Genomic DNA, 15,655 nt, shown 5'->3' with positions numbered 1-15,655 from the left:
AGGGAGGGAGGGAGGGAGGGAGGGAGGAAGGAACTGGAAGTAATTGAAAAACTGGAAATTGTGTAATTGTGCTGAATAGAACAGTAAATAGCCAAAATTGTTACCATAGTATCTAACAGCTCAGTACTTTCACTTGTTTAGTAAATACAAGAAGAGAAAAATAGTAAGCATCAATAAATGGGAGGTAGTAGGCTGTGGGTGTGTGGGTAACTCTGGAGTTTCTCGGTTCTGCTAATTACACCTACTGATGACATGACATGTGAAAACATGCCATCACAAGGAGGTCCAGTATAGCATATGTGAAAAACAGCTGACCTTGATAACTGAAGTTGTAAAAGTGGCATGAAATTTAACAATGTAATTTGTAAAATCATACATTTTGAGACTACTAGTGGGAGTTTTTGTTACTAATGAGAATCTCACCATAGGAAAAACATGGGGGAGGAGGAGAAGCAGACCATGTCTGATAGTCTGAGGACTGTAAAGAGACAGTATGATGGAAAGGGAAGTGTATTCTGAAACTAACCTAACAACTCCTATTAAAGGTAGGAAAGTGTTAATATTTCTGCATGAAGTCCTGGGGACAGTTCATCTGGTATAAGTGCATGAGATGCTGGTCACCCATGTTGAAGACAAAAGAATTTTAGCTGAATCATGGGTGAGCAGAAAAAGCTTGTGCAATAATCAAAAGGGGACAACAGACTAGACTATCTTTGTTTAATTTAAAAAAAAAAAAAAAAAGAACAGGAGAGGGATATCAGTGCAGGTAAATATTCACAATAGAAAAGAACTCTCAAAAAATCAAACCAACCCACCAATTTTATCAGAAGAATCAGATGACCTCAAAGGTCTGCTAATACAGCTAGCTTGGAAATCCAGATAAGGTTTAGAAGTAAAGAGTGAGTTAGTCTTTCAATGAAACTATGAAGCAAAATATCACGACTACTTTTAAAACAGAGTTCGATTAATTTTATGCAAGAGTTAGATGGTATGATTGCTTGTAACAGCAGAGTGCTGGAGTTGGGGAATCCATATCTGGTCCCAATAAGAAAAACCTGAGCAGTTCAATGAAAGGAACTTAAATCATAGTGGAAAATTCTACTGACTTCATTCACAAGGGCTAAAGTTGAGCAACTGGGAGAATATTTTGTTTCTATGAAACATTTATCAAAGGGACAGACCAAGGTAACTGTAGTTCAAAGCTCTTCTCTCCGTGATCATTGAATCTGATGCAATGAGTTTCCATTCTACCAAAGCATTTGTTGAACGGAATATGACCAACTTAACCTGAAACAAATAACTGGAACAGAACTTACTGGGACACAGAAAAAGAAGGAAAAATCTTATTATTTGTAAAAAAGTGATTTATTCATGTTTATGTTTGAAATCTGTTTATGAAGTGAACGATGTATTTTAGATACAACAATATGGCTCAGTTGCATAGGATTTCAAAGCAAGTTTATAAATATATCAGCATTTTAAAAAGGGTTTTGCTATTTCAGCTACAAATCTGTCTACAGGCTGCTAGCTATAACCTGAGGTTTAAAAAATAATGGTTTCCAATGGCTGGATGCAGGATGTACTTTATTTGTATTGACTTTCACACCAGGAAGCCACATCAAAGAAAAGCTTTTTTGCTAATAACAATGTTTCAGATTGAATAATAAATTATAAGGAAATATAAAACACCTTCAAATCTTTTTATAGAAGGTAGTTAATGAATATAGCCCAGTGTAAATATCACCGTTCTTCATCAGCATTTACATTTATGTACTGACCTGTTGAGCTCGCAAGCTCATCATTAAGTTTATATAGGTAGCTTGTACAACATCTACAGGTACACCAACACTACAGAGGGACAAAGAGAATATTCTTAATTGATTGATGGTTTTTATGGTACCAACTTGGGGCCAGTCTTATACAGAGTATGTACCCAAAAGCGCCCTTTGCTATGTTCTATTTAATTGTGATACAGCAGGTAAGTGCTTTCCCTCATTGTATATTGCCGTAAAATGTGCAGTGGGTGTGCTGCTTTTGTGGACCTTTGCAGTCATGCCAACTGAATGTACCATGGTAACCACGCTGAAGAGTGTCCCTGACATTTAAGAAAAGGCAGCTGGAAGAGACTGCAAGATAGTCAGGGAAAGACTTAGCCAGCTCTTTCTCCATTAGTTACTTGGTAGGAGAAAGAGTTTCTCCTGGAAACATAGGAGATAAAGTGCCAAACTGACAGTTACATCGTGCAGCCATTAATGAATGTCAGGAAGAAGGAGGCCGCAAGACCCTATATAATCATTTGATGGTGGGAAAAAAGTCAAATTTTATAATGCTTAAGGGAAACAAGTTCTGGCAGCACCATGAGAGAGGAAATAAGCCAATATGACAAAAAGTGTCAAATGGAAAGGCTAGGAAGAAAGGGATGGAGTGAGAAGACACAGGAAGTCATCCAGAAAAGCTCTTTTTAGCATATGCTCCACAGCTTCCTAGACAAAACAAATGATTTCAAAGGGAACTTCAGATGTGTGATCAAGTCACTGCAACAGATTATCATCAGTTCCTTTTATGCAGAGGAGAATGAGTATTGTTCTCATTTTGATCAGATACACATCATATGGTCGCATTAGGACTGGCAAGTCTCCTTGGTGGTTAAACGTATTGGTAGAGGTTAGTTACAATATCATGCTGAATCTGTTTGAAGTGGGTACTTACAGCTGAAGAAAATGAATGGTTGCCTTATTTAAAATATGTGCTCCCTGCCCAAGGAAACATGTTACATATCGTCTATTGTGTCTTTGTGTTGGTCGCCTTTGATCTGTTCTGGATACTCTGAAAGCAGGTAAAATACAGATTAAAGAGCTAATGTGCTAGTGCTCCTATTCAGACAGCTCTGTTCACACATAACTTGCATACACTATAAAGCTAGCTTTCAAGAGGATGCATTTGAGTAATAATTTTTAAAACCTCTTTGACTGCAGTATTTCACTGACTAGCACTCCAGCCATAAATATTTGCCTTCCTGAAAACTGAAAAAATATAGCTGAAAAAAAAAGAGATTGATTATACTCCTCTGTGTATATGCAAACTGGTCAGAACATGTACAAGCAGACAGAAAATCCAGTCTTTCTGAGGTAAAAGAACTTACGGACCATTGATCCAGTATTCCTAAATACTTCAGCAACAGTATTTTTTGTTTGGATATTTTTTTCAGGTGGAGTAATGCTAGGTGGGATTTTTGTTGTTCTGTGCTTGTTTTTGCCATTAACTCTGTAAAAATAATTGTTGTCAGTCTATGACCATGCACCCAAGCCCTGAAGTGACTCCTTACACAGCTAGGGAAATACCAGAAGTTTGTGTGAGAGACAAGAAACCAGGCCTGCGAGAAACCAGGAAAAACAACCTGGGAAAGCAAAAGTTGAGGCTGATTGAAGAAATGTCTCAAACACTCACAAGACAAAACTATGAGTCCCAGGGTGCATGCTGTGGAGGTTGAAGCTGATAACATTGCCCCATGCAGCTGGAGGAGGGAGGTCTCTGGAGACAGGACAGTTCTGCTCTGGGGCACCTGGCCAAATTTCAAGGGCCATGTGGCCGGTGAATGAACTTTGCTTCATTATCCATGAAACGCATATTAAAGTTAACACCCCTCAATATGCTAATGAAGGCTAACATGATCATGCTAATTACATCATCCCATGAAACACCTTACTCCTCCCTGTACATGGGATACGTAGGTATGTGAGTCAACCTAGGGGACAGACCCAAGGAAAGTGGGTATAAATCAAGGGGGAAGAAGAAAGGGGGGGGCCAGCCTGGAGAGAGCAGTGAAGTGAAGAAGACAGATGCCAGCAAAAAAGACGGCTGCCTCCTGGAACCCTCGCCGGTGGGATCAGCGCAGGAACCCAGACCGGTGATCTGTATTCCCCCATCCCCTCTATCTCCCTCTTTTCTTTCTTCCATCAAGAAATGAAAGGCATATTGTATTGCTTGCCACAACTTGCTATATACTTCTGCAATTATCGTGTGTTCAATTAATACATTGTGGGTAATTAATAAATGCTTGGAAACTTGTTGTTTGCTCCAACTGGGGATTTGCAAATCTGAGTCACTTGCTCCCCTCATCTGAGCGGGACGTGACAGTTTGAAAACAGATTTACAAGTCCTTACATATAAATCATACCTCTTTTCTCCAGCACGCAACACATTGACCCTGTCTTTGTGTTTCCATTTTAATATCCTAATTTTCTTAACTTCCTTTTAAAAATGTCTCTGGTTAACAGTTTTCATCAGGTAAATCTGACAGAAGCACCACATTCAGCTTAACTCTTACATGAGGCATCTATGATAAAGAATGGAAGAAGACAGTCAATTGTTTCTGTGGCTCCTAAAATAGGATCAATACCAGGCAATATCAGATCAAGCCATAGTTTAATTTCTCATAAAGAAAGCTCTTGGAAGAGAACAGAAAGTGGCTGCCACAGGACAAATACGGAGTTTGTTGTAAGCACAACTGTTGAAGTATAGCAAGAACTAGCTAAATATGTATGCAGCTAGATGTCCGGAGCTGGCTTTTCATGAAAAGGACTTTGTGCACCTTTCACAGCTGACAGAGATGCTCAGAACTGAACTTCTATGATCCTACAACCAAATAATGGAGGGAACAGTTGATAAATCTAGTGGATGCACAGTGCCGCAGCCACTGTCCTGTGGACTGCTGCAAATTAACAATTATATACTTTGGCAGCTTTCAGCAGGCTTTCTCCACATGAAGGGATGACTTTAAATGTGGAAGAGTGGTTTCATATGCACCACAATTGTAGAAAAAAGGCAAAGGGAAGAAAGGCTGTGAAATCCAAGGACAAGTACAGGAGCACTGAGCCTTAATTTTGGATTACATACTTCCTCTGATGTAAGCAGCTTTTCAACATGCCCACTATTTCTTCAGGGTGGTGTGGAAAGCTTGTTACCCTGGTAGAGAAACAAACATGGATTTTTGGGGGAAAACTTCCTAGAGTGGATCTCCCCATTGGAAATAATAAACTGTATAATACTCCTGTATAATTCTGTATAATTCAGGTTTCTTGGAACTGTGTTACTGTGCCAATATAAGTCATGATACTGCATATAAATGAACTGTATATAAATAAACACCACACATCATCCCTCAGAAATGCTTAACAGAAAGTATTCTGCATACAAATCAAAATGATTTCTGCCCCTTGATAATTTACCTTCTTTATCACAAATTACCACCACTTACAGCAAGCCTGCAGATCGAACTAGCTATTGCCAACATCTGCATAACCTCCTGGACTACCTAAGAGTGAGCAGGTAGAAAGAAATGCAACAACCATGCTAATGCTTCACAGGAGAGGACAGGGTCCAGCCACCAAGCTACAAACTGGGCTGGCTCTAACATTCAGCTGAAGATAAGCAGAAGCTTATTTTTACCTCTGAAATGAGGTGACATGCTTTACACATGGCAGGGGCAGACCTGTGGAACTGAAACTGTGCCATTTCTACAACTTGATTTTAGAAAGGTCAGGATTTTTCACTGGTTTAGAGGGGATTTTTTCAGCAAATGCTGATTCATCCAAAATAGAATTGTTGATAGGTTTCTCTAGTTTCTCAAATTGAAAAGTTTTGGAAAAATTATTACTTTTGGACAAAAAGGTCATAACATTTGAAAATGAAATTCCAAAGTACACCAGGAAAATGTAATTTAAGTTCATTTACAATAATTTGCAGCAACACAGCATTCAAATTTTAGAAATTGAAACAGTAAGTGCCCCCCCTCCTACGCTCTGCTTAACTAAGTCAGGCACACTTGCAAGATACCAAGCACACATTGCTCACTGAGCTTGTGGTGGTTCTGGCTTCAGGGGCACCGGAGCCTGCATGAGAGCTTTCTGCTGTCAACAGGGGAGGCCACGCTCCTCTTGCTCCCTCATTCTCAGGATCCTCTTACCCTTATCTTCCTTCTCTCTGAGATCCTAGCCACAAAGTCTTGTCTAACCATGCCTTTCGGAGGACTGCTTTAACCCTTATTGACCCATGGAAAAACGATCTAGAAAGGTTTGTTTACAACTAAATTAATGAGTTACAGCAAGATCGTGAAGGGTTTCAAATTTCTGAGTACATTGCACAGAATTAATTATTGCTCTTATTTCAGTATATCAGCAAACTATGCATACTGAAATGAATTGGATTTGAAGAATAAGAAAAAAAACCCAAAACTATTATAAATACAGAATAGCTTCTGCATAAAATTGTTTGTAAGTCCTAAATGGATAGGCTGTAGCAGGTGAGTAAAGCAAGGCCTTCTGTAAATATAAGCAATGGTAGTTATTTGCTGGACTCTAAGCTTCACAGATACAGAAATCATATTGATATGGAGGTGATGATGATCTCAAAGTAATCATCTTTGCATTTTTTAAGCAAATGTTCCTCGAGGACATATCCTTTCCACTGCAGCATAGATTGAACGCACTGAGAAATCATTCCGTAGTATATACACGAGGATACTTTTTACAATCGTTTTGAAGGGCAAAGGGGCTTAACCAGAGGCTGTATTCTACTGTGAGATATCCACAATCTGCTTTTTATCATTTTACTTTGGTGTATCCCCAAAGACAGCACTTCTAAAAAAGTTTTTAATTTCCAAACACATTTACTTAATGGGTAGTCTCTACATCTTTCTGACCCCTGGCCAGACCTTATCAAAATAGCAGTGCCACACTATGCAAATACCTCATCCTTTGATTTCTGTACCTCAGAAACCAACCCTCCTGCATTTGAATAATCTAGTTGATGCTCAGAATAAGATGCTGTGCAGTTTCTGAAAATGACCCAGCTGTTTCCTTTGTTTATAGCATTAAAGAAGTGAAATGTCACAAGGAACAGGTCTTATCACAGCTCCTTATCAGGAAACTCTGGCAAACAGATCACTTAAATCTTTATTGAAAGAAAAATGCTGTAATTTTACCAGTGGTGAGCCAAATATGAATACCAACATACGGTTCTTCATACCCATTCTAGAAGCATGCAACTTTGAAAATTCCATGAATATGGGGTTCAATTCTCTTCCCTCCTGCCCAAAAACCCTTTGCAACATTTTTCCACTCAGTTTATCCTGCAAGTATTGACTGAATCAAAGCTAAATAAATTGCACTTTGCTGCTAAGTGGCCTTCTACTGCTCAGTGATCAGCTCTCCTGATTGAAAAGAATGTTTGAAACAGACTATTCCAAACTATATCACTTCATATGAATTCAAAATTCATAAATATACTGAATACATATCTTATTTGTGTCGAATAACATGTTTTGTGTTGTTGATTCAGTACACTGAGATATCTTTAAAGGAATTTCTCTATGTCCAGCAATGCCAGCATGTAGCTTCTTGCTTGAGGACACCTTGTCTCTTTGATGTGAACAGATGCGTAACACTGTAATTTCTGATGCTGAATCATCAGCCTTCCCTAAACCTTAATAATGTAATATGGTTTTTAATTAATGAGCCAGTGAATTTAGTGACAAAACACTGGAACCACGAGTGACTATGATCTGGGAGATGTAAATACACGCAATGAGCTATCACGCAAGAAATGGTATGACAGCCTCTGAAGCGTAAGGTCTACTAGAAAAGACCCTCTGCAGAGCTATTTTATGTGAGTTAATCAAAGAATGCATGTTATTTTGATTTCTTATGCTGCATCCTTTACTGAGAAACCAACAGAGCCCAAGAGTATAGGCTTTTCTTTATTAATCACAAATGATTTAGCACATCAGTCATGATTATACTTGGTGAATATAAACCACAAAGTGATTTATTTCACAGAAGGTGATAAAAAGACCTGATCTTCTCACAAAGTTATGCTGATACTGCCATAGTAGTTAGCTAGCAAGAAAAAATTGAACTTAATTTGGTATGATTACCTCCCCAGAGCATGGTTTTATCCAGCCAGTGAAGGTAGGAGATGTCGTCAGCTTTTGGCTAGAGCTCTCTTGGAGACATTTCAGTTTGGTCTAGTAGAACTACCCATTAAATCAGTTGGTTCAGCAGGCAGCTCCTGGATCCCACTTCCAGCTGGTGCCTCCTGCTCTCCCACACAGCCCAATTGTCAGGATTTGTCTCACGAAATGGCTCCTCTATCATACTCCATCCTGACCTGCAATGCATAGGACCCTGACCCCACACCTCTATGCTCTAGCTCCCTTTGCCCTGCTCCTGGAGCTGTTGCATAAGGAGCATGCACAGGTGCTCACACCCACACAAACACTCTTCAGCACAGCTTCTTCTCTACTGCAGCTGCATGACAGAAAGCAACACCTGTAGGCCTGACCTTGTCCATCCTCCCAGCAGATGGCTGCTCAATAGGGAGACAGGGTAAGGATGAGGCAAGAGCCTGAAACCTTCCAGTTTACCTGGATTAAATTGTGGGGTAATAGAAGCAGCAGACATTTTACAGAGTAAGTAGAATCAGCTACCAATGTTAAAATCATTCTCCTGAGCCACAGCTGAGATAGGTATTGCAGATCCTTGATCACTTTTTAGGCTGAGTGAAAAGCAAAATATACTGTTGTCCTGGTTCAGCTAGGATAGGGTTAAGTTTCCCCAGCAGAGAAGGGGGAAGGGATCTCTAGGTGGGTTATTCATACCATGCTGATGTCAGGTCCAGGCATGGGAGCGCAGGAACTTTCTTTTTCCTTTGTGGCTTTGGTGATGGGGAGCACCACCAGCAAGTTGTCTGTAACCATTGCGGTATTTCTCTGTATATCTTTTGTCTTGTATACTGTTATTACTGTTTACTGTTGTTATCATTGCTACTGTTGTTGTTCAGATTGTTTATCACACTGTTGTATTAAATTTCTTCTTATTTTACCCTGGGGTTTGTGCCTCACTTCCAGCCTGACCAGCTGAGGGTGGAGGAGGGGCAACGGCAACGTGGTCTCCGGTCCCGGCAGGGCTTAAACCAACACAACTGTAAATTATTATCAATATAAGCAACAACCTACTTTACTATAAACTTTATGAGGAGTGACTTTGTAGTAGAATCTCCTCAGTACTGAAAGATGATAGAAATACATTTGAAAATAAAAAATTAGATCTTGCTTGGACAAGAAAGAGAATTACATTTTCTAAGCACTGTAAGGCCATTTTAATTTCTGAGCCAAACTACAGGCATCGATATCTGACAACATCAGTTTTGTCTGTGTAGTGATAGTAATAGGGAATGAAACTAGGGGGATATCTCCAGCGGGTGTTGAATTAGACACAGAATGTTAACAATTTTAAGCTTAACAAGATTAGTTCAATGTTCAACATAGGAGCAAAACCAAGCCATTAAATTTAGCCATTGTCATTGTGGAAAGTATTGGTGCAAGGGCCAGAAGTGCATCATCAATGTACTGCCCAGTTTTACTACTGAGATACACATTAAAAGTTACCTGAAAATATCATAATTAATTATCCTGATAGGATGTGTGTGAGTCAGCAGTGTGTCCCTGCAGCCAGGAAGACTAACAACATAATGGGTTACATCAGCAAGAGTATAGCAAGCATAGCAAGGGAAGTGACTATTTCCCTCTTCTGCACCCTAGTAAGGTGACATGAAGAATGTGGAATCCAGTTTTGACTTTCTCCCCAGCCCAGTATAAGATGGATACTAACAACCTAAGGGCTGCTGTGATGATCAGGGGGTTTGAGTACATCAGGAACAAGGAGAGGCTGAGGCATCTGAGTTTTCTGAGGCTGGAGAGAAGAGGAGGAACCTAACTGAAGTCTGCTGCTATGTAAAGGCAATCTACAGACCAGTGCACGGGGAAAAGGCAAGAGGCAATGGTCACAAGTTACAGTAAGAGCTACTGCATTTGGATAAATGCAAAAAATTCTTCAAAATGGCAGTGGAACACACTGTCCAGGCTGCAGTGTCTCCCTCCTTGGAGATTTTCAATACACTAATTGACAAAGTCTGAGCAACCTGCCTCACCTTTGACGTTCGCTCCTCTTTGAGCAGGGGGTTGAACCAGATGACCTCCAAGGGCCCCTTCAAACCTGAATTACATAATGATTCTGTGATTCCTGGTGCTTCCCCCCAAAGTAAAAGGAAATATGATTCATATTCTTTTTACAAACAACAAAATTGTTCTTTGAATACCCAGAGACACAACAATTTATACTAAAATCACCCTTTCTTCAAGATCAGAGTTGCCAGTATTTATATGGCAATTGTCTATCAGTGTATCACATAATGAATGGCAGAACAAACTGAACTTAATACTCCTGAATGATGAGACAAAGAACACTGAATTGGCTGTGCTACTCATTTACATTGTAAATTCAATTTAAATTTTTTTTTAAAACCCTCAGCTTTTGTAATTCCTGTTTAGAATTTCTTGCTTTTAACAGAATTCAGCTGTTTTTTTCCCCTAAGCCACATAACTTGTTTGTTGTGAACAAGAACCCAAATCCCAAAAGAAAGAAATTGCAACAGAAAGAAATTGCACTGGGAAAAAATACTTCTTTGTGGTATTATTTGATAATTCTACACGTGAACATTGAGACTTGAAGATTTCATAGACTATAATGAACCAGCCATGTTAAAAAAAAAAAAAAAAAAAAAAAAAAAAAAAAAAAAGCCAAACAGAAACTAGACTTATATAATTTCTTCTGGCAAAAACAATGCAGATAAACAAAGCATCAATAAAAATTAATCTTTCATCTCTATGATAGAGAAATAATTGAAGCTCATATTGCTCACTTTATGGCTGAAATAATATGTGATTGCCTAACCTTAGTGGTGCAGCTAAATGCTGTCTAAATGATCTTTGGTCATCTATTAGTATGTAACTGACTTGAGGAAATGAACTTTCTCAGTACACTTGCTTTTTCTGCAACAAAAATGGTTGGATTCACTTTTAGTATATGACATCATTTGAAAATATTCATGAGATCATACATTTTTTATTTCTATCACTGTTTTAATGAAAAATACAATGAAAGTTGGTTAAAATAAAGTAATTTTACTAATAAACTAGCCTGAGAAACCACTTATTCCTGAAAAAAATTGATATACCTGTAGCAAGCACTTGTGTCTTCAACTTTTTTAACACTGTATTTGTCTATGAAAATATATGCAAAGTCAGGACACAAAAAAAACTAAATTCATGCTTGCAAATGCAGGATTTGTCTATGGCTTAAAGCACAACCCTTAGAAGTACTACAAAATGTTTCCAGTAACATTTATGCCTTCATTAGACATTTACCCAAGAATCAAAATTTGATGACTCACATTAACTTACAGTATGTGAAATTGCTTTATTATGAAACTTCACCTTCAGAAATTTATTTCAGCAGATAAGATTCATGTTATTTCTCTACTTCCATTTTATTTTAATCTCACAGCATCATCCCAGTAAAGGAGTGTCTTGACCCATTGTAGCTAATGTATCTGAAGTTTGTAATCTGATATAGAGAATTACATCTGCTCAAACTCATATTACCTTACCAAGCCAGTTAGATTTTTCTTAGTTATAGTGGATTAAACTCTATGGTTGCAGGATCCCCAGTCCCACTCAACGCTTCACTGGCACACACAGGCTAATTTTTCAGGTCTTTCAGTGTGCAGGTTATAAGACAGAAGAATATAACTGGTGTCTGAGGAAAGGATGTACTGAAAAAGCATAGATTATCCATTCAGAAATGTGCATGTTAGTCTATGTCTCAAAATCCTAAGTCTGAGCTAGGTATAGTAGTTATACATACAGTACCTGATATTGCTTGCCCCAGCAATAAAATAATGAGATTAAATTAAACAAATGATATAATAAATGAATGAGACCAAAATCAACATGCCTCAGCCCCTAGACTTTTGTGCCTCCAACACACAATGTTAAAATCTGTAATTTTTCTTCACATTTAGGAAGACTCTCTTATTTTAAGTGAAAGCTAAGTTTGTGTATTCTTTTTATGCCATGAACCCACTGCCTGGTATTTCGGGAAAGCACCACATACCACATGGCTCACAATACAGGTGCCAGAGCTAGACACTGAGTAGCTGATCTACATGCAACCACCCACCCCCCCCCCCCATGAGTGTTGGGGGCACACAGAGGCTGCTCAGCAGAGGGCCTGGTGAGGCAGCAGGAGCAGGGGTAGGATGCTGCAGAGGCAGGAGGTTGCAGGGGCAGGGCGCACAGTGCTGAGCTCCTCTCGAATTCAGCCATGCCATGCATCACAAGCACCTGACTCTATAGGTCTAGACGGAGGAAAGGCTTTGCCAACAGTACAGTCAGTAGGGCAAAGCACATGAATTCACTACACAAAGGTATCTCACTTGTTAAGGGAGAGAACCAACAGGTCTGCATTCTCTGGCCTGCAGAGTCTTTGTGGTTTTGCCATCCAAAATACCCAGCAAACATGACCTGTGGATGCTGCAGCAGCTGCACAGTGGGTGGGTGCTCTGTGCAGCCTAGGGAAGAGCTCTATCCTCTGATATCCTGTGCAAAACCCATTTGCTATTCTTTAAAGTAAACTCATAAATTGCCTTCTGGTCACCTGTAATCCTGGAGGTTTATCCCTGCATTCCTCTAACTGCAATATTAAAAAATTGATGGACTTTGAACATGAAATACTGTACTGATTGATCTTATGCTTGGATTTTGCAGTACAATGTGTGTGAGTTTTCATTATAAATCTCATTTTGAAGGGTTTATGACTAGCCTGTTTCAATTCTCTCTAGGCTCAAAACTTGTTAGATATATTTTACCTTGGAAGATAAAAGCTGTCTCGAAAATGAGAGTGAGTGAAAGAAAAAAGAATGGTGTAACTTTCTTTAACTACAGGAACATATTTTGAAGCAATTATGACTGAAATTTGTCAGTCCTTACTGCTTTTCATAAATTGGTGGGGTTTGTAACAGGACTTAAATAATTTAAAATGTAAGAGTCTATGCACATCCTCAGGAAGCCATGTCTTATATTCTGGGTAAAATATGCCTATCATTTAGGACAAGCTACCTTTTCAGTATTACTGAAAGTGGCTTGTCTTTTACAGAAGAATCTAGGAGGCTAACTGTGAATTTCTCATGTTCCTTCTGTGATGAGGCAAAGGTTGTACACAATTTAAGAGTATATCTTTCTTACTTATGCAAATGAGAGAGCCCAAATAACTGATTTTTTTAGGAGAACCAGGGGGGAACCTGGAAAGGATGCTCAGGTGCTCAGGAGCAAAGCGCAGGAGTTCATATGCGGTATAGGAATATGTTCTTACCCACATAATGTGCTGTGCCTTGTTTCAGCCTTTCTGTCTGCTTTTAAAACTTGCCAGAACAGTAATATTCAGATGATAAATGAGCATCTAACAATTTATTGGCCCAGCCTTCATCAAGTAGGTCATGTCTCAGGTTAAGATTTTAAGAATAAAGACTTTCCAAAGGTAACAGATGTGAGAAATTAAAATAGTCTCTCCTGCTGTTCCTGCAGCTTTTCAGATTCCATTTCCTGCATTTTTACTTTAGTAATTGTATAGGCATACGTTAAATGGTATACAGACATAACAGACTCTTGAAGTTGTAACAATAAACATGAAAATATCAAAGTGAAGTTCTTCAATAGACAGTTTTGCTTACCTGTATATGACCAATCAATCTCTTCAATTAATTTCCGCTGTTGTCTATAGTATCCGTACACCAAATCTGCAAAATAGCAATGAATTTACAATATCAAAACTGGAAGCTTAACAGGAACATAAAGTGTAGATGACATACTCCCCCTCTAACATGATAATCACTGTTTTAATTACTGATTAATTATTTACTTTGTCTTTATCTTGGACCTTCAGTGGTCATTATTGGATAAACAGAATAGAAATACCATCAACAAAGGACACAAAGCAAACAAGTACATTTCAGTTTCTTTTTATTTCCTTCTTTCCTTTCTCTCTCTTTTCTCTCTCTCCTTCCTACCTTTTTTTCTTTCTTCTCTCTCTCACCCCTCCTTTATTTCTGTCTTTCTTTCTGCTTTTCCATTTTTCATCACAACCCTTTTAAAATTAACACAACTTCCCCTTGAAGAAACTATCTTCTCTAATATCCTTTAGAGAGAATCAATCTAGATTACTTGGAAGTCAATGTGAGTTAAACTTTTGCTTCAGTGTGTTCAGGACTTCACATATTTTCTTTAACTTTGTAATAGATACTATTTAAAGATAGTGAACAAAATATTCTAAAGATGTATTTCACTTTGTACTATCATCAGCAACATTATAGCTGAAGTATGTGAAGTTACTTGTATCTCCATAAACTTTATGGAGAGAGAAAGCTAGATATTAGATACTTTTTAATTGCATTATATTTCTCTGGAGAGAAATTTCTAACTGTATAAATACTCACTGATTCTGACTACTGAATAACCTTCACTGTTATCCTTTTTATGCCAGTACAACTCTAGCAACACTACTGACGTGAGCAAATAGATGACTATGCCCCCTAATACTTATTAGTATAGGTAAACTGTAGATACAGGTTTTGTGAGACTGTCATTTTGAGAGTCACAATGTTAACTAGCTTCATTAAATACTGGTCTAGAGAAGCACAATATAGCCTACTGAAGAAATAATTGCATATGAGCATGTTGGGCACATACATGGATTACTTCCTTGAGAAAGCGCCACAGAATTCTGCTCACATTCTGTAATACAGTTTAAAGAAACAGTTTCATAGCATCCATTTTTTTCCTTAATGCAGAAATTTATGTAGTAGTTTATTACAGGATGTTAAATCATAATTCCTACTTGCAAGGTTAGAAATAGCCTGTGTCTAATAATGACTTTCTGCTACCTATCTGAAATCCATGTGTTTTAATAACTTCATCAGGACTTCTGCCTCCTCCACTAAATTGTGATTGCCCTTAAACGTTTTCTCTTCCCTTTCTCCCTCCCAGCTAAAAAAAAAACACCCTTGTTTGCAACACTTTGCAACATTCACCGATGGCTAAGATTTTTACAAAAAGATCAAACCTCACATTTAAGTAATGGAACTGAAAAGGGATTTACATGCACCAGCATTGTCTTTGGACCACATTTTCAAGTCAATGTGCATTGTGTCTGCTTCTTTAATTAATTGTGTAAAAGAAAGCTGTTTAAGTTCTGATTCACAGGTGTTAGTTGCTGTCTCCAGTTTCCTCCTTTATCCATTGTCCTTCTAATTGTTACTTCAAACAATGAGTTGAGCATTCATATGCTAACTAAGAAGGGTTTGGGCGTGAGAGTGTCCCACCACTTTTTAAATTCCACATGGAGGTCTGATGGACAAGGAGCGATAGCTTCAATGAACAAGAAAAAAAGGGGCAAGGTTCACTTTTTTTTGGTGCATTACACACTTATAGACCCAGTAAATCTTACGAAAAGTCTTTATAAATGCCAGGAGACGTTAGGAGTTCATACACCTTCTTTCCTCTGCTATTCACCTATTGTGCTTCACAGTCCCTTCACAGCACACTCACAGCCATGCACTTTATCACATTTGCAGGGATAGTCAGTGGGTTTGGACTTGTTTCCACTACAAATACGTGGGAAAATCAGGGAAGGAAAGCAAATTTCATCTGGGGAAGGAAGCGACTGAAGAATTTTAGCTAGCACGGGTGTCAGAGAAAAGCTGT

The 15,655-nt window shown here is 38.5% G+C and overlaps 1 protein-coding gene across 1 annotated transcript in view; it reads right to left on the bottom strand.

Moving 5' to 3' along the window:
* PTPRZ1 (protein tyrosine phosphatase, receptor type Z1) overlaps positions 1–15,096 on the bottom strand; it is a 102,618-nt gene extending 87,522 nt beyond the window's left edge. Inside the window, exons 1-2 of the mRNA XM_026867995.1 lie at positions 15,051–15,096; positions 13,627–13,692 (exon numbers count right to left, since the gene is read on the bottom strand). Coding sequence (XP_026723796.1) covers positions 13,627–13,692; positions 15,051–15,096 — 112 coding nt within the window. The remainder of the gene's footprint in view (positions 1–13,626; positions 13,693–15,050) is intronic.
* Positions 15,097–15,655: the final 559 nt, after the last annotated feature.

This window comes from Athene cunicularia (genome assembly GCF_003259725.1).
Source record: "Athene cunicularia isolate RWA chromosome 1 unlocalized genomic scaffold, athCun1 chr1_part2, whole genome shotgun sequence".
Classification (NCBI taxonomy): domain Eukaryota; kingdom Metazoa; phylum Chordata; class Aves; order Strigiformes; family Strigidae; genus Athene; species Athene cunicularia.
The sequence above is the reverse complement of the archived record's forward strand: the minus strand, read 5'-3'. Positions and strand labels throughout refer to the sequence as shown.